A 20,697-nucleotide genomic window follows, 5' to 3' on the forward strand; every position below is an offset into this window, starting at 1 on the left:
GAATCTGTCATCTTGGGTAGATACGTTCAAGACAGAACTCTTTTTTATTTCTGCAGAATCTTTTTTCAACAGCATGATTGCAGATGTTGCAACGAAGACGGACCGTGATACGCAATTCCGGGTCTCTGTGGAGTTGCTGAAACTGCAGAAATCCCATCTACAGGCTTCTGTGACTTCATGAGGGACTCCCAGATTCGCCCCTCCCATCCAGAATTATGCCAGACATTTCATGGCCATGATGCCAAACCATGAGGCAGCAGATTCACTCACAGTTCCTTTCGGATTTTCTACGGCCTCATGGCTACCAGGATCACCAAGTCGAGAACCAGGTTTCTTCATCTCCATGGGGTCGTTTTCAAGAGCTACATAGACAGTTGTATTCAGGCTCCGAGTGATCTGGACACTCTCATGCATCAGTCAGAGTTCAGTATGAGATTCCTCTGACAACTGGGCTGGCTGATAAACACTGCCAAGTCAGAAGTAACACTGACTCAGTCTCTTCAATTTATTGGGGTGACTTTCAACACTTTACAGGGCATGATGTTTGTTCCCCAAGACAGAGGGTTGAAGATTCAAGGTTTCGTTCCGCAAGCTTCAACTGGTGCAATGTTTCCTGCAACCACATCTCTTGTCAGAAAACCCCAAGGAATTGATTTGTCTGCCCAAATTTCTTTGGACGTTTCTTCAGAGCTGGCTGGAAGAACTGAATTTTGGCAGCAGAGTTTATTTGAGGCCGTTCACACTGATGCATCTCTTGTACAGCGATACACCGCTCAGACAATGGGGCCCACATTCTTCAGCATCAGACGGCCAGGTTGTGGTTGTTCACAGAGTACAACCTACATATCAGTGAGCTCAATTTTACAGCAGTTCTGCTGGCTATTTGTCATTGGGCATTGGAAATTCGAACGCCCCGCCAATTCAGACAGATGACTCAGATATCAACCATCTATGGTCGACAGCTAGCATGGAATTTCATAGCTCTGATGATTTGATGGGAGATGGGAGGGGCTCAATGTTTACGCCTCCCCACCTCTGGCTCTTACATTCTCTTAATTCAGAACTTTGGGCGACCAGGCAGATTCTACTGCTTTTGGTCGCGCCAGCCAGAAATTGGTTTGTTGATCTCATTCAACTTGCAGACTGCAACCCAGTCACTTTTCCTGTTCAGGACGACCTTCTTCTACACCTTCACTCAGACCAACAACACATATGCTGGTGGCGTTAGCTACAGCTGCTAGGGTATTTGAGCTTCATGCTTTAGCCGTTAATAGAGTCCAGCTTAAATGGAAGAAACATGGCTTATGTTTTACTCGGTCTTCGTTGGGATTTCATTCCCAAGAAGCAGTGGCCAGGACAATCCAGTCACACCTTCACTATCCCACAGTTGTCCATGAACCATGGGCTGCATGAAAAGGAAGATCTGCAGCTTTGGCTAGTAAGGGCTTTAAAGATATATTTGGCTGTTTTAAAAGTCTGTCGCCATCTTTGCAAACACCTCTTCATCCCGTTTTCCTCTACATCCAGGGCGGAAGTGTCTCGGGCTACATTATCCTTTTGGATGAGAGCCACCATCTTACGTCTTATACCTTTGCTGGCTTACCACCTCTGACAGCTTCCAATCCTAAAGAGACTCGGGCGTTGGCATCTACAGCAGCTGCTCCCTTCATTCCATTATGGAGGGATGCTTCTGCCAATTAGAGACGGTCTTCCCTTCCCACTACCTGCATGACCTCCTGCTCAAGGATGTTCAAGCCCAGCACCAGTTTGGTCCTCTCGTCCTTGCACAGCAGTTATCTCCAGAGAGGAGACAGTTCCTTGCGCTTATTTATCCCCTTGTAATTTCCAGAATATAAGTCTGAACTGTTTTTTTGCCTTATGTTCTTTGTTCATGGGTTAAAATTCCTCCTCTTTCACACTATGACACGGAGATAGTACTTCATTGGTTGGATGAATCCAGAGCATGATTCTGTCACGATGTTGAAGGGTTCAACAATTCCTGACCTCTACTTTTGAAGCACTTCCATCAGTGAAGTGTGTCATTCCTGAATTCCAGTGGATTTCATTACATTCTGGCTCAAAGTTGCTGGGCACATCCTTTGATCAAGCTTATACAAAGAAGTCAGGATCATTTCGACGCTGTTCCATAGCTGAAATTAAAATTGTAGTTTTCAGAATTGTACCTTTCTTTCCCCTGCCTCTGATTGGTGCCTGTGGGGTCTTCTCAAAACCGGGACTGGGATAGGATAAGTTTAAAAATTTGAAAATTTTTGTATAGATTGTGTATTGAAATATTTTTCCTATCACATGCGATGGATTCCCGCCCTTCCTTCCTGCTACGCAGATCTCCTAGATGGATATTCTCAGTGACTCCCAGAAATAGAATGATAGTTAGTGACGCGTGTTGCATGCTTTGCATGAGTTTGGAAGCTGTCTTAAATGAGGGTAGCATGGAGTGCTTGGCCAGATGGACAAGAGAGGCCTCGAGAGAAAAGTTGACATGCTTCCACTCGGTGTTGAATCAAGAGACAGAAGTGCTGTGAGATTAGTATATAAATATACAGTTTATATCAAAATGTTTTTTGTGAGGATGTTTCTGTCACAATTTTATAGGATATTTATATGACACACATATCCACACAACTAGTACATTTCCTAGGCATTGGAATTTTTTGTAACTATCTCTGAATTATCATTTTAAGATTTACACCTGATCACAGGTGGGCTCGATCCCTCCTCAACATGGATATCTAGCCTGGCTACTTAGCTCGCCCACCATGCCCCTTGTTGATGTTGTGGGGTAGGCTAATGGCTAAAGTACTTCATGCGAATCACAATATGGGAAGCCAATTATTGGTGTCCAATTCCATGACATTAGAATATAAAAGAAGCGTAAAACCGTGGTCAGTCACTTCTGTAGTTGAGGTATATTTCCAGGTGTCTTTGGAAGACTGGGTCCAGGGAGAATTACATGTGGATGCAGATCAGGATTGCCTACCTTATTCTCAGAGGTAACCAGGTGTTTAGCACTATGTATATGTTGTTTGAAACTGAGGACATTCCATGGCACCAGATATGAGCTGTCCAGTAGCCATGATTGGTTTCAGCTTGGATCTAATAAATACTACACCTGTCATGAGAAATTATCTTTTGAATGTGTAACCCTGATAATGGCTTTAGCTCCAAGTTGGTGTGCCCAAACTCCTATCACAAACAGCTAAACCCTGTTGCATGAAACTATAAGGGAGAGCCATGAGTTGACAACAGTGCAAGATAAGCAACATTCTCTTGGTACAATTATCCCAGACCTCCTATTATGATTAGATACTTGACATTTAATCTGTAAAATTTCAACAAACTTTAACCCTATCACACCTATCTACATTCTGCCATGTCTCCAGACAGGACTACTTCACCTGGGCGTTGTACGGACATTTCCTGGCTTCTACAGGCAGACACATGGATGTAGCGACTGTGTGCTCGGTACTGCTGGACGCTCTCGTCAACAAACACATACAGTAAGAGGAGATTACATCATAATCCATGTATTTATCTCATAAAATTATATCTCATTTTTCATGATTGACTGCAACAAACAGCATGTGGTATTTCCTATTTGCTGTTACACAGAGACGATCACCATGCTGATATAATGCTCATCTATTTGAGGACCATTTGGCTTTTTCCAAGAGGGTATGATGATTTGACACCAAGGTCAGGGTCAGAGGTCATTTTGTCAGTGAGTAAATATGGCCTTGACCTCATTTCTTGAACTTTTACAAACAGATTTGTTCCTTCATCATCAGAGAATGAGTATCATTCATTATTCTGCATTGTTTTGCAATGATTGACAAACAATCATGGCCTGTTTCTGAAAGAGCTCTGAAGTGATCCGAGTAAAGAATATTCATATTACATGAACAGCTTCGTTGTTTGACAACATGTTCTACATGACCACAGCATCCAACTACTGCGTCAGCTCATCTGCAAAATATTCATTCAAGGAAGTGTTCTCATCTGACTTCTGGGAGTCACAGCCTCACTTTATTAAGTGACTGACTGTAGACATGCTTCAATACTACCAGGGCAAATGTATTTAGTTTGATGCATGACAAAGTTATGAGCATGAAAAGTTTTACAATTTGACTCACTTGTCAAAGATTTTAGCTACAATACATTGAGATAAAACCAGAGTTAAACAGGCCATGATTCAGTCTCACTGATACTTATTTCCTAGTAGTTCACCAGTTGAGCACTAACTGTGGTTGGCTGGTAGATATATTTTGTGATGTGGACGGACCTGTGAACATCCGTGGTAGAATCTATAGTAACCCATACCGGACTATGCTTGTCATCAGAGGCAACTAACAAGATCAGGTGGTCAGGCTTGCTGACTTGGTTGACACATACCATTGGTTCCCAGTTGGGTATATCAATGCTCATGCTGTTGATCACTGGATTGTCTGGTCAAGACTCGATTATTTACAGACCACTGCCACACAGCTTGACTATTGATGAGTGCGGTGTAAAACTAAACTCTATCACTCTATGATGTGATTGAGCAGATGTATTGTTTTATGAACAGATACAGCTTGTAAGCTAGGCTAGAAGTAGGAGATGTGAAAGCTTCTTTATTTGTGTCAGGTCCTCATCTGTCCTAGACAAGCTGCAATGTGGACAATGCAAAGTGGGAGACAGCTCTACCAGGGATAGCTCACCAGAGGTCCTCTCACTTCTGCAGGTACTTGTTGTGTTTATAAACAATGGCCAGTACGATTACTGTCATCATTATTGCCAGCTGAGAACAGTGATATTCTCAAATACATACTGATACCACAAGCAAATGTGAAACATATTGAAAAAAGTCTTTCGTGATGTTATGATAAAGTCAGGCTGGAGTATCCTATTCTTAATATCAGTGAGTGACACAATGATGTCTCTTCTTGTAGCATTTTCATGGGATATGTATGAAGTGTCATGAGTCTAAGGTTAGGTTTTATATCACAAAAGACAGTGTTCTCTGACTCTGTTTAAAGTGTCTTTATACCCAACTGACTCATTCATACATTTAATCTGGGAAAATGTGATCATGCGTTAGCCTTAAAATACCTAAAATCTGGTCGCTAAGATATATGCCATGCCCCAGCAAACCTGACTATATGTACCGGTATGTTGCATAGCATGACGCTGTGTCCCATGTTTGCAGATGTTGGTACAACACCTTCCTCCCTGCATAGTTCCCTGGTTGGTCAGCCATCTTGATTCAATAACTGAAAGTGAAGAGCATGCTGGGAAGGTTTCGTGTCAAACAGCAATATTTTCTGTTACCAGGTGGGCAAGCAAAGTCGTGGATTCATTTAAACTGGTGTTGGTTTGAAACTGTTCCAATATATGTCTATATTCTGAGTGAAATGAATGCAGGAAAATTCAAAGTGATTATTTAATATTTTCGAGTTTTCTTAACAATCTTGATATCGCACAATTGGAGCAAATCTGAGAATAGGTAAACGAATACTGCAGTGAAGTGGTGTTCTTTTGTTTGTTTCCCTCAGTATATTTCTTGATTATTTGATGTTATTGTGTGGGAGGTTTGTTTTGTTGGAGAAAATAAGAGATTTGTTAACAGATATGAATGAGCAATTCTGCTCTGTATCAAGATAATAAAACATTTGATAGTATATGCAGGTTTTTTTTTCTAGGACTGCTAGGAAGCTATCAATCTTCCCCATATCAGTAGCAAATGTGATGTTAAACTTTACAAAATTCCAAGTCTTATTTGTTATATAGTAATATTTTATGTTACGGCTATGTAGATGTGCATCGATATAGTTTGGGCAGTAATCACTAGTACAGATGTATCAACAAGAATTATTTGCTTGTCATCAAACTGGAAATAGATCATGTTTACAATTTTCACCCGTGCATTTCCTGCTAATGATAGGGTTTAACTATTATATTTGTCAATGAAAACAAAACTTTGTGACTGTGATTTAATGAGGAGTGTAATTTTAGTAATATGTGCAGTGATAAATGCCATATTTTTAATACTGACTGATTTGAGTGAAATAACAAACAAAAATCTTAAATTACCTTCCAATGGTAATTTGTTTCGTAATCCCTAACATTTAGGAGCATGAATGTCATTTTTTTAGATGCTCATATACCTTTATGAAAGGTCATATATACTTTATGACATTTAATATGAGACATTTGACTTATTTCTCAGGAGTTAGACTGTCCATGCTTTTTCTTTGTTTGTTTCTTCTGCCTGCTTTCAATTTTCATTCCATCATAAACTCATAAGTTTGTAGTCAGAATTATTCCAGCTGATGTAGAAATGTATGCCCTGATGTAAATACCAGCACTACTGCTCATTCACAAACAAAACAACAGCTTCTTGTACATTTTCATAAACATTGCATGCAAAACAAAGCAACTCCGTCTGCTTCATTCAGGGACTACTATCATCTGAGCAAAATTTTCAAAATATTAAAAACTAAGTTACCCAATTATTTTTTATTTTTTATTTATTTTATGTTGTTTATTTTCATGTTTATATATTTTTCTTTCCTTTTTCCTTTTTAATCTTTTTTTATTCTTTTTTTTCTGTTTTTTTATTTCCCACCTAGTTCTTTTCTAGTTCAGGTTGGATGTGAGAAAAACCTAAAAATTATGGATTTCATACCGGTAACTGAATTCCCAACAATTCTGTTCAATGTTACATTGCCTGAAGGTTGTGTGTTTCAGGTTTGTCTGCCAGCTGCCGTCCTACCTATGGCTGGTGAACACTCTGAAGGACACACCCACCTCCCAACATGTAGCGGCTTTGGTGAACACCCTGGAGCGATGCCTGGTATTGCTTATACACGGGAGGGATATGTCAATGAAATATGAACAACCACATGAAAAAAGTTCAGTTAAAAAAGAAGTGGGGATGCACTTGATACATGTGCATACCAAACAGGAAGTGGAGCTGCTAGGGGAAGATGTTTAGTGGTGTTGATTTTCCTCAAACAGTGTACATTCAAGAGGCCATTGACCTTAGTTTTGAGATAAAAAAAAATGTTGAGTGTTTATCGGATATAATTTGTATGTAGTCCGTAACTTCTCCTGATAGAGACATGCCTGGTAGCCATGGGCAGCTGGCGGCAGCAGAAGCTCTGATAACTTTTTCAAAAGCTAGCACTTTTATATGGATTAGATTTGCATGCACTATACAGTAGGTCCCAAGACTGCTCTCCCACACTTGGCTGTCTGCATCAGTTTAACTTCAGCACTATTATTCTTGCTAGTTTTATCATGCCAGCAGAATGGTGCTGGACTTGGATGAGAGTGAGTTTAGTTTTACGCCGCACTCAGCAATATTTCAGCTGCATGACAGCAGTCTGTAAATAATTGAGTCTGGACCAGACAATCCAGTGATCAAAAGCATCAGCATCAATCTGCACTACCGGGAACTGTTGACATGAGTCAACCAAGTCAGCGAGCCTGACCACCCAGTACATTTAGTCGCCTCTTGTGACAAGCACATGGCTGTTGTGGAAAGCATGGGTTGCTGAAAACCAATTCTACCCCGGATCTTCATTGGCAGACTTGGGTGAGGGACTGAGATTGATTATTAATGATCAATAATAAGCTAATTCAGGTAAAATGACTTACAGCTCGTATGGGTTGTATGATAATGAAAACATTAGATTTTAAGAGAAAACCTGCACTATGACTTTCAAGTATTGCAGTTTAGGACATAGTTTTTTTTGTATGCTGTGTAGGACTGCACTTGCAGTGATTTTCCACAAGTATGACATTACAATCAAGTATTGTCGGGACAATCTAGTGTTTGAGTACTTGTTAGGATTCCAGCCCACACCCAATTCGCCTGCACACAAAGTCAGCCACGTAACCCACTCAGCCACCTCAGCTTACATATCTACGTCTTCCCAAAGTACTAGAAGTACTGTACTTTACTAAGAAAATGTCATCCCAAATATAACTTATGTTATAACTTTCTAAATGGCATTGTGTACTCAGTGAAGTGTTTGACGTGAGCGTTGATCCAGGCAGTCATCATATCATGCCATTAGTCATGTCACAAGACCTGATCATCAGGTCCATAATGTCGATTGTCTCTGATAAGCTGCCATGTTCTTCATTCCTCACTGGTTCACTGAGACAGTGGGCTGATACAACTGTTCAGAAGGACTGTTTGGGATTAGACTAACTACTAGTCTCTGAAATGAACACATTTTCCTGAAAAACGTTCATAGTGAAAAAAATAATAATACCTTGAAATGGAGCCCTGAGTCTTGAAGCTAAGGAAATCTAGACTTGCCACATTTTCTAGACTTGCGTGGGCTTTCTTGGATATATTTACTTCAGGGTCTGTATGACAGACTAGTTTGGGATGAGTGACTCTTGTTTGGTGCCACGGTATTATAGATATGAGTGCAGTCAAGACAGCAAAGACAGCAAACCCGTGAAGATCCTGGTTAAAATGGGTATTCAGCACCCCACACTTGTCATAAGAGGCGACTAACAGATTGGGTGGTCAGACTTGTTGACGTTGATGACACATGTCATTGTTCCCAAATGCGTAGATGCTCATGACGTTGATCACTGGATGGTCTAGCACAGTTATAGTCTCAGTTATTTACACCTGGAATATAGGCGAAATATTGCAAAAATATTTGGGCATTAACGAACAAACAAAACAGATCTAAGTAGTTGTGGGGCTTGTCATTTACACATCAGTGTGAAGCTACAAGGGATGGTCTGATTGTCACACTACTTACCTTTCAGGCAGTGTATGTTAGTGAGAGCTGTTACCTTCCTTGCCAGTTTACACTTCACATCACTCAAGTAAGTATGTTTGTTGTTCTCATAAACATGTACAGAATTGTTTTATAGAGTGCTGTCATTCATATTTTTTTTTATCGTGCGACAGGTTGGTTGTTGGTTCTGCCACATGCCACTGTAGTCAAAATAGGCAACATGAAAAACATCACATGTTTGCCATTGTTATTGGCCCTGTGAATGGTTTTTAGACTGTAGAGTTAATGGCTGTAAGATTTCTGACAAAGGTGTGTTGGGTTTTTTTCACATATCGAGACATGTTCTAAGGCCTGCGTCATGATAAAATATTCCAATATAATCAAAATCTGAGAGTTGATCTTTGAGTCACCCATGAAGATCCAGGTTAGAATCGGTCTTCAGAAATATATGCTTGTCAAACGAGGCAACTAACGAGTTCAGGTGATCAGGCTCGCGGACTTGGTTGACACATGTCATTGAATCCCATTTGCGCAGATCAATACTCATGCTGTTGGTCACCAGATTGTCTGGTCCAGACTCGATTATTTACAGTCCCTCGCCATAGAGCTGGAATATTGCTGAATGCAGCTTGAAACACCAACCGACAATCCTTCATTGCGATTGTGGAATCTCTTGCAACAGGAATGACTGGATGCTTGTATACTTGTGTATAAAAGAGATTGGGAGTGGCTATGTATTCTGATAGCTTGGGAAATCGTATTAACCTGGTATAATGTTCCCTGTTGTTATGATGCAGGGAGTGAGGGGAACTCAGTGCAGTGCTGCTGTCTCCGATCTGGGCAGACATCTCCCACTTGATGTGTGCAGATATCCGCATTGCTTCATATTCTTCCAGAGTGTCACTAAATATAGCTGTGACGTGATCTGCTCAGCACTTCGCCTTATCTCAGTGTGCGGTCACTTCAGCATCCGGTGTTGCTGATAATTGTATTGGCTCTCCATCAAAACTCCCATGTAAAACTGAAATAGTAATGGGCCGGGTTCAAAGCCAGTTTTAGTAACATTCCAGCAATATCTAGCAGGTGACACCAAATGTGGGCTTCACACATTGTACTCATGTATGGAATCAAACTCAAGCCTTCAAGCGTGACAAGCAAACCAAGCAAACTGGTTTTCAGTAAGCCATACTTGTAGTAAGAGGCAACTTATTAAATCGGGTGGTCATGCTCACTGACTTGGTTGGCACATGTCATCGTATCCCATTTGCATAGATCAAAGCTCATGCAATGGATCACTGGATTGTCTTGTCTAGATGTGAATATGTACAGACCGCCATCATATAGCTAGAATATTGCTTTGTGACAACAATCAATCAATAAACACGCTACTATGTATAGCAGGGTGTGGAGTCATCCCAATGATCACATCCTTACCTTGTCAGCTTGCTGACGGGGTTAATCTCTCAGTGTTCGTGGAAGGATTTTTACGAGTGCATAAAATTATGATAAGTTCTGTTTCCAGTGCATCCTCACCCTGCAGTCCTGTGCTGTGGAAGATGACTTTTTCCACAACCTGATTGCACACCCACTACTTGCCGCCTCAATACTGGTATGTATGGTTTGGCTCCATTGAATGCCATGCTGAAAGAAGATCAGTGTTGAACAGACATAGTGTGTCACCTTACTCTAAAGGAAGGTTGTTGCTTGTATTATTGGTTAATGGTTTGTGTGGTCCACATTCAATTATGTGAAGATGTTAATATGTAAAGATGTTATATTTGGAAGAGACTGATTGTGTTTGGCTCTATTTATGTTAGAGAATCTAATGTTTTGGATTTTGGATTGCCGGATTATTTAAAGGGAGTATCATTCATTGTGTAGTGTTCAAGGATCAGTAAAGATATTTATATTCAAATCTGTTCAAAATGTTGAAATGTTTGTAAAAAATCACTGACTGCCTTGCATCAGTTTTTAAAATCCAACCCACTTAAATCAGAGTCACTTACTCACTCAACCACTCAACCAACCAACCAACCACTCCCTCACTGAACCAACCAACCATCACATCTATTTATTCATTTAAACTTTGACATTGCTCACTCATTCACTCACTGCCAGTGAATCACACTCTCCCTAACATTTACTAAATAATAATGATAACAATACATTGATATTTATGTGGCACCAATATTCAGAGGTGTCCTGTTCAAAGGCATTTTAGTACAAATCTGACAAGGAAAGAGTCACTTGGAACTGTAATATGTTTTGAGATAGAATGTTTTTGTATACATGCACAAGAATCATAAATTCTGTTCGTTTGATTGTTGGGAGACAATGCATCTGCATAAGAACTAGAGTTATGTGCTCCTGCTTGCCAGTTCAGGATTAAACACAGTAGGTGTATGTTGGTATGACACAGGATGTATGATACAGTGAGTAACTGTTGATCACTCATTTTACCCTCCAGGTACACTGGACAACCATCACATCAGTGCTCTATTCTAGCGGAATGAAGGGAGACAACTCCCTCTTTGCTGCCTACTTCAGTACCGTGGCCTGGACAGAAAAGTGAGTAGCTGAATGTGATATATTACTGGAAGATCCTCTGCCATATATTCTCTGCCAATCGGGATTCTCTGAAACCAAGAATAACTGTGTTATGCCTCAGATGTTCAGATGTGAAAAAGTGACACATGTATTTAATCCTACAAAATATGTTATGACCATTACTTTATCATGGCGAAGATATTTGCTGAAACGCTCATCATCCTGGTATGGTTATTCCTACACTAAGCTCTTCAGTGACAGAAACAATATAAAAACATTGATTTAATTATATTAAACTCAACATCTTCAACTGACGTGCAAGTAATCATGTCAGTCCTAGCAACAGAATCTTCACTGTAGAACCAAAAGTGTTCCAGTTGTCTTCAGTCATATAGAGTTACATCCCTGTGCCTTGCCAACAGACACCTATTGTCATGTGTTTGAGTTCTGGATCTGAAAGCTGTATAACTTGAAATACCTGTAAAGAACCATCAGAAATACACACTTGCTCACTGAAGAGTCAATTCAGGCTGAATCTGTGGGATTCACATGTGAAAGATTTGTTAGTTTAACATTATCCATGAAACAAACATTGTTTCGATTATCTTTTATATTATTGTATGAAACAGTTATGCTCAAGTATACAGGCATTTTCACATGCATAACAGGTAGTTGGAAACCACGTCCTTGTTAAAAACATCTTATCAGCCCAAGTCAGATGGGATTGCCCCAGAGTGGGCACAGAGGCCAGCAACAATCTCTGAAAGTAGGGAATATAATTTGTTGTGTAAGCTTGATGGTTAGGCTTACAACAGTTGCAATCTTTATTAAAAAATATGAAAAGAATTTTGGTTAAGTGAATTTAAGTGCACATTCTTGAAACAAGTAAGTTGTCAGATCCAGATCATAAATACTACATTTTGGATAATCATGACTCACTCTATGAAACAGTAGCACTTAACTACAGTGAAATATTTGTTACCGATAGTCTGTTATTTCAATATAGAATCTTTGAATGACACATTAAGGTTATATATATACAGGCAAGAATTTATAGATATCAACTTCTATGTTTCGACTGATTTTCAAAGAGAGTTGATTCACCTGATGAAGGGGTCAGAATATACTCCGAAACGTCATATCCCACAAAGTAAAGAAGTGGACATCCATAAATTCTCCTATTTTATTTCAGCATTATTTTCAGAATGTCCAAACCTTGTTGTATGTGACAGGCATCTGAAATCTATGTACTTGCATCAAATGTGAATGAACTGTACAAGAACATGGAACTGATGAAAGATCAACTAGTTCCTGCATCTTTTGAAGTACACATACTTGTGTTTACCAACTTATGTTTACTGGCCCTAATTAGACTAATCCATGTGAAATTGTAAGATGTGTGTATGTTTTCGCCCTGGACTTCTTAAAGTGGTCCAGCACTTGCTGTGCTTTGAAAGGAGAGAAACGGAAACCTGAATTAGCCATTTCCACTTCAAAAATTTCAAGAAGTTTGTGATAGCGTACACCAAGTACCTTTATTTATTGCTTTAAGTGACCAGAGTTTGTCATCACCGAATAAACTCAGATGAACATGTTTTGTAAGATTTGCACTTTATAATCACCTTTTAATATGTCGTGATGTGTTGGAAGTATTTTCAAGTGGGAAAGTTCCTAACATAGATTTACACAAATGTCAGCTGAATGGGGAGAGTGATTTTTCAGAATGATTTAAAGGATGGAAATCGATAGAATAATCCTTGGAATATTTTTACAAAAACTAACTTTCGAATTGTGCCTTGTTAATTTTGTCAAATACAACATTATAACAGCACCTTAACAAGTGTTCACTTCTTGATTTAATGGACATGGAGATGCTGTAATTTAAAGAAAGGATAAAAATGAGGAAGAAATATAAGTAATGAATTCATTTTTGCCATATTCCTGCAGGTTTCAGTTTGTGACATAATACAGGATATGTACTGAATTTCATTTCCTGAAATGGAAATATTTCTGTTGTTTTTTCCAGAGCGTTCATTTAAGACTGGCATCAAATATGTCCATTTTACTTTCAGATGTATTGAGACACAGACCTTCAGTCCCTGTGTTGCTCCAACCTGGTTGTGTGGGGCGGGGTTTTTCTCACTGGGTCTGCATGGTCATGGTAACATGACAGCTGTGACTAGTGTCCTGTGCCAGTCTAGTGTTGACCAAGAGGTGAGACGAAGTCTTGGTTGTTGGTGTGATTCAGTGTGTGTAAGCTCCACCCCACCCTACAATATCACAACAGGCTCTACTGTCCAACAGGGCGGTGGGGTAGCTGGGTGGTTAAAGCATTCACACATCACCCAGAAGATCTGGGTTTGATTCCTCTCATGGGTACAATGTGTGAAGCCCTTTTCTGTTTTCCCGGGCTGTGATATTACTGGAATGTTGCTAAAAGCGGGGTGAAACCATACTTACTCACTTACTCACTTCACTTTCTCACCCAGGTACAACTGTGATAATGTTGACAACAGCACAACAGACTCTAATGATATTCTTTTCTGAAACTGTATTTCTTCTTGGGAGTTTCGTCTTGTATTTTTCTACAATACACAGATATAAGACTTGTTCACACATGTGAGTTCCCTCAGAGTCTTCGAGGGTTAATAGAGTTTAGTCTTTACATCTTCAGCGGAGCTGAGGTAAGACAGTGCATGATCAAACAGCTTGATTTCTATCGTGTATACTCATCAAGTAAAGCCTGTTTACATTACCTGGATGATCATTTACAACTTCTCAACATGTGCTGACGTACACTGCTAATCAACATTGAACATCTACATATAAAAGATATTGCTCATTGTATCGCGTTATAATTTTTAGGAAGTGTTAGCTTGATTAAGGGTGGTATATACTTGCTGCTAAGTACTCACTTCTCAGCGGGGGATGTAATATCAATATTGAAGCTCTGTTAAAGTGATAGATTAACACCGGTCGCGTAGACCATCTTTTCTTTATATTTTTTTTTACATGTGTTACTAATGAAACTAATGCTATGTGATATTTTGTCTTGTTAATAAAACATAAGGCTTCAAGTCTGAAAACTGTTGAGTTCAACTGGTTCAGAAGTAATGAATGACTGTTAGGAAATTAGTTTGAGTGGAAAATGTTACAAACGTATTCAGTTGATGTTTGAGGATCATGGTTTTGGGTGCTGACATACTGTAGGTTTCATTACCAAGACCTGGAGTTTTGTAACTGATTATATTTTTCATTCAGAAAGGAAGACAAGTTGATTATGCCGATGATATTGTGTGACTGTAAGGAAAAAAAACGTTTAGAATTTCCCACTTGACCACAGGACCAGTGAGTGGACAATAATTAGTGGTCCTGTTTGTACTTCACAGGTCCAAAATAACATTCATTGATCTACACACATAACTATCAATTCAAACTTCACTGGCCACCAGGACCACTGCAAACTTTTCAGTTAATGGTCCTGATGAATGTTTACTAGCCATGATCGACAGGGCCTGCATGAATATGACACAGTCAGTGATTAAATATTCAAATCTCTTTTTTAGAAGTGTGGTTTGTATTTCAAGTTGTTGGGGTTTTTTTCTGCAAAATTAAAAATCAAAACTCAAATTTGTTCATATGGTCTAAATTCACTGAAAACTACTATGTTCCATGGTTTCTTTCATGTTGGCACGAGGGGGAGGGTGTGTTAAGCTGAGGGGACCTGCACCAACTCCCATGTGGTGCTGATTACACTGAGATTGAACTGTTTCCCTAATGACCACAAACATGTTCTGCAAACTGGGAAACATTATTCAATTTATTTTGTAAACAAATGTAACTTTGACTGTGTTGGCTTTAAAGTGTATCAAGCGTGGTCGGGAGGGGAAGGGTGACTGATCGTGAACACATGTTGTCTAGGTTGGATCAAGTAAAGTGGATATGCTGAAACGTTTTCTGAGAACAATTCTTTGATGCTTTCAATATAAATTTGTCATTCTGGGTACACATTCAACCTCAGTGTTTTCAATAAATTTTCAATGTATTAAGGAAATTAAATCCATAAAGATAAATGTGCTTTTTGACACATGAGTTATAGTCTGTTTCTAAATGTCAGATGAGAATTCATTTAATAATCCAATAAGAAATATATGTTGAATGATACTAAAGTTTAATTGACCTAATGACATCTGAAACGGTATTTGTTCTTAATTTTTCCATGAATTTCATGATTCTATGTTTCAATTTCCTAAAAAAAACCAAGAGTCTCTAACATTCTCGTTGTGGCTATATCATCTAAATGAACAGTAATTCACTCAAGATATAATATTGATGACACACCTATGTGTTTTAACATCTCTCTTTAAAAAGTTGCTTCATTAATTGATAAAAATGTACATAAAGACACTACCTTGACCAAAGCACCATGCCAAGCATACAACCATGCCTGTGACACAGATGTCAGTAGGATTTTATTTTTTTTAGAAATGTATTTGATTGAGGGACAGCCAAGTGAGTTGTGTGGAAAACATCATGTAGCCAAGTGGTGCTGCTCCCTATGTGAGGGTCGAGGCAAAGATGGGGGAGGGCTGGGGTGAGGAGGGGGCAGCTAATGAGGGAGTACAGGAACACAGCTGGTCAGGAAGGACAAGCCAACAGGGCTTGTGCTCACTAACCTCCACAGGATCTTGCATCATTGTCTCAACTCACCGTAGTCGGGTTGAGGAAAATTAGTTCCTGCCTACATATCACTACCATTGCTAGTTTGACAGATTCATTAAGATGAATTCAATTAATGTTGAACATATTGTAAGATTTGTCGTGTAAACATAAGCAGTTAATTGACTTACACTCTCGCCCCCACCACCCTTGGTACTGAAAGTTTATTAAATGACCTTTCAAACTCTCATGAAAATGGGTGTGCACCCCACCTTTCTGAAATTTTCTTGTGCACACACATTCACACACACACCCTTTCTCCACCCTTGAACCAGCTGTACAGGTAGATAGGTACACACCCTTTCTTCATCCTTGAAACACCTGTACAGGTGGATAGGTACACACCCTTTCTCCACCCTTGAACCAGCTGTACTGGTAGATAGGTACACACCCTTTCTCCACCCTTGAAACAGCTGTACTGGTACATAGATACACACCCTTTCTCCACCCTTAAAACAGCTGTACTGGTACATAGATACACACCCTTTCTCCATCCTTGAAACGGCTGTACAGGTAGATAGGTACACACCCTTTCTCCATCCTTGAAACGGCTGTACAGGTAGATAGGTACACACCCTTTCTCCATCCTTGAAACGGCTCTACAGGTAGATAGGTACACACCCTTTCTCCATCCTTGAAACGGCTCTACAGGTAGATAGGTACACACCCTTTCTCCATCCTTGAAACGGCTGTACAGGTAGATAGGTACACACCCTTTCTCCACCCTTGAAACAGATGTACTCGTACATAGATACACACCCTTTCTCCACCCTTGAACCAGCTGTACAGGTAGATAGGTACACACCCTTTCTTCATCCTTGAAACGGCTCTACAGGTATATAGGTACACACCCTTTCTCCACCCTTGAAACAGCTGTACTGGTACATAGATACACATCCTTTCTCCACCCTTGAACCAGCTGTACAGGTAGATAGGTATACACCCTTTCTCCATCCTTGAAACAGCTGTACAAGTAGATAGGTACACACCCTTTCTTCATCCTTGAAACGGCTCTACAGGTAGATAGGTACACACCCTTTCTCCACCCTTGAACCAGCTGTACAGGTAGATAGGTACACACCCTTTCTTCATCCTTGAAACGGCTCTACAGGTAGATAGGTACACACCCTTTCTCCACCCTTGAAACAGCTGTACTGGTACATGGATACACACCCTTTCTCCACCCTTAAAACAGCTGTACTGGTACATAGATACACACCCTTTATCCACCCTTGAACCAGCTGTACAGGTAGATAGGTACACACCCTTTCTCCACCCTTGAAACAGATGTACTCGTACATAGATACACACCCTTTCTCCACCCTTGAACCAGCTGTACAGGTAGATAGGTATACACCCTTTCTCCATCCTTGAAACAGCTGTACAAGTAGATAGGTACACACCCTTTCTTCATCCTTGAAACGGCTCTACAGGTAGATAGGTACACACCCTTTTTCCACCCTTGAACCAGCTGTACAGGTAGATAGGTATACACCCTTTCTCCATCCTTGAAACAGCTGTACAAGTAGATAGGTACACACCCTTTCTTCATCCTTGAAACGGCTCTACAGGTAGATAGGTACACACCCTTTTTCCACCCTTGAAACAGCTGTACTGGTAGATAGGTACACACCCATTCTCCACCCTTGAAACGGCTGTACTGGTAGATAGGTACACACCCATTCTCCACCCTTGAACCAGCTGTACAGGTAGATAGGTATACACCCTTTCTCCATCCTTGAAACAGCTGTACAAGTAGATAGGTACACACCCTTTCTTCATCCTTGAAACGGCTCTACAGGTAGATAGGTACACACCCTTTTTCCACCCTTGAAACAGCTGTACTGGTAGATAGGTACACACCCATTCTCCACCCTTGAAACGGCTGTACTGGTAGATAGGTACACACCCTTTCTCCACCCTTGAACCAGCTGTACAGGTAGATAGGTATACACCCTTTCTCCATCCTTGAAACAGCTGTACAAGTAGATAGGTACACACCCTTTCTTCATCCTTGAAACGGCTCTACAGGTAGATAGGTACACACCCTTTTTCCACCCTTGAAACAGCTGTACTGGTAGATAGGTACACACCCTTTCTCCACCCTTGAACCAGCTGTACAGGTAGATAGGTATACACCCTTTCTCCATCCTTGAAACAGCTGTACAAGTAGATAGGTACACACCCTTTCTTCATCCTTGAAACGGCTCTACAGGTAGATAGGTACACACCCTTTTTCCACCCTTGAAACAGCTGTACTGGTAGATAGGTACACACCCTTTCTCCACCCTTGAAACGGCTGTACTGGTAGATAGGTACACACCCATTCTCCACCCTTGAAACGGCTGTACTGGTAGATAGGTACACACCCTTTCTCCACCCTCGAAACGGCTGTACTGTACATAGGTATTATTCATAGTCACTAAGTACAATTGTGGATGTCTCATCTATAAGAAACATGACAATGCTGCTATTTTTTCAAGTTTAGTTATGAGAAACTGCTTTCAATGAATGAAACTTTCGAATGAAAGTTAAAGTATGTATGTACCTTGTAGTCAATGGTGAAGGTGATTTGCAGTTATGAACTAAATTGATGTCATGAACCTGTAATTAATCGCGATCTTTATAAGTGTTGGGCATTGTGGTCTGACATCCATGCTGACACAAGGGTGTTGTTTTCACCAGGGAACCCTGGCCTGTTGTATGACATGACTAGTGTGGATTGGAGGGCATCACAGTGTGTGTCCACTGGGGATCAGGTGGAGGGAATCCATGGTGCCTCATTCTAGCCTTAATAACATGTCCTCAGTTATGTGAGCCATTTAGAAAATATTGAGGGTCGTGTCTAGTCAACTGCATTTGTATGTCAGTTGTTAGACACTTACTTACTTTCCATCGATGTACAAGATTTGATGTCCAAAGCCAGTAAGGACAACAATTTTAACAAAGGAAATGTTCATCATTTATTGAACAGTTATGATTAATTTAAAATGAATTTGAGAAAAAAGAAAGCTCCTACACTAAAACAGCAGCGATGCTTAACAATGGAAAATGACTAAGAACTGATATTTCCTGATTGTAAGAAAATAATTTGTCATTTTTCATTGAACTTAAATTCACTGCTTTCATGATATTTGATCTATAGATTTGGCATGTCGTTTTAGAGTACTTGTCTGATAATTGGCTGTGCAAACAGTATTATTGTAGTATTGAGTTTTAAACTCATTATTTTTGCGATGGGTATTGCGACTTGTGTCTTTGTTGAATGATACACATGGGTAGAGGCTACTAAAGCTGCAACCATGTATCTTGAAAAACACATGGCCATGATACTTCATCCTGGCATTTCTCCTTACACCCATCGTCTTTTCAGTTATCATTGTTGCAATGGGTTATCCTCACTGCATCGTCAGCATGATAAGGTTTTGGCTTTTTCGCCAAAAGAAAAAAGAGAATATTCATTTCAGAGAGGGAGTGCATTTTCTTAAAGTTCAACTAAGCCTGCATTTTGCGGTTTGCTTAAGTTGACGATTGAAAACAAACAAAAACATTTCAGTTTTATATTTATGGTCTCAAGTGCGCCAACTCGGCCCACCAGTATTTTAATAGAGTGCCATATGAACTCTCAGTGCGCAAGTGGCACAAGAGCACAGCTTAGAATGAACACTGCAACTTGTGCAGTAATTTGGGTCTCTAACAACATATGTACCTTTTACTGCATGCTTGTCATCAGAGCCAGCTGAAATATGACTCATTGTCAGATTTGGCCAAATGTGTTTTTCGTGTGTTTTGTGTTTGTTGACATGGCGTTGAAACATTGCAAGTGTTGTCAAACTGTATCTTGCCTGCCAAGGTTTGAGTAGTGATGTCTCAAGATCAAGATATAGTTGAATGTGACTTGAGAAGACATTAGTTGATGTCCCAGTACCATGTGCTTGCTATTGCCGTGGGGGGCTGATGGACTGGACCAGCAGTGTCAGTACTAAAGAGGCCATATGTAAAGCTGTGCTTTCTTCTCCCCAGGTGCTGGCTGCTTACTCCGAGCTGAGTTTGCTGTTCCTGGCTGCTGCATATACGCACACTGAGATGGAGAAACAGGTGCTCAACCCATCCAACTGTTTAGCAACCCATCAGTCCAGTCTTGTCCATCCATCCATTCACCCATCCAACCACCCATTTTTCCATCCCTGTGTGCAATGCTAAAATAAATGCCACTTCTCACTCACTTCTTCTCCCCTCAAGTACCTATCTTCTCATCTCTTTTTCTCTCTTCACATCATTTGTCACCTCACCTTATCATTCTTCTCACCTCACCTCTCCTTTCTCACCTCACCTTATCATTCTTCTCACCTCACCTCTCCTTTCTCACCTCACCTTACTTCTTTTTTTCACCTCACCTCTCTTTCTCTCACTTCCACTGCACCTCTCTCTCTCTTCTCACTCACTTCTGTTTTCAACTCTTTTCACCTAGCACCTTTTCTCTTGCTTCTCACCTTATTTCTTCTCTTTTCACCCCACCTCTCTCTTTCATCTCACCTTTCCTCTCCTCTCACCTCCCTTCTCACCTCACCTCACTTCTCTGCTCTCACTTCTTCTCAGTTTGACTTCACTTCTTTCTTTTCACCTAACCTGACTTCTCTTGCTTCTCACCTCTCACCTCACC

General features: G+C 40.2%; 1 protein-coding gene across 1 annotated transcript in view; it reads left to right on the forward strand.

The window, feature by feature from the left end:
- LOC137257849 (Fanconi anemia group A protein homolog) overlaps positions 1 to 20,697 on the forward strand; it is an 83,712-nt gene that overhangs the window by 55,345 nt on the left and 7,670 nt on the right. The window contains exons 26-35 of the mRNA XM_067795331.1: positions 2,938 to 3,011; positions 3,402 to 3,518; positions 4,645 to 4,741; positions 5,207 to 5,331; positions 6,748 to 6,853; positions 8,797 to 8,856; positions 10,291 to 10,377; positions 11,236 to 11,336; positions 13,388 to 13,529; positions 20,058 to 20,132. Coding sequence (XP_067651432.1) covers positions 2,938 to 3,011; positions 3,402 to 3,518; positions 4,645 to 4,741; positions 5,207 to 5,331; positions 6,748 to 6,853; positions 8,797 to 8,856; positions 10,291 to 10,377; positions 11,236 to 11,336; positions 13,388 to 13,529; positions 20,058 to 20,132 — 984 coding nt within the window. The remainder of the gene's footprint in view (positions 1 to 2,937; positions 3,012 to 3,401; positions 3,519 to 4,644; positions 4,742 to 5,206; positions 5,332 to 6,747; positions 6,854 to 8,796; positions 8,857 to 10,290; positions 10,378 to 11,235; positions 11,337 to 13,387; positions 13,530 to 20,057; positions 20,133 to 20,697) is intronic.

Source organism: Haliotis asinina, chromosome 12 (assembly GCF_037392515.1).
Source record: "Haliotis asinina isolate JCU_RB_2024 chromosome 12, JCU_Hal_asi_v2, whole genome shotgun sequence".
Lineage (NCBI taxonomy): Eukaryota > Metazoa > Mollusca > Gastropoda > Lepetellida > Haliotidae > Haliotis > Haliotis asinina.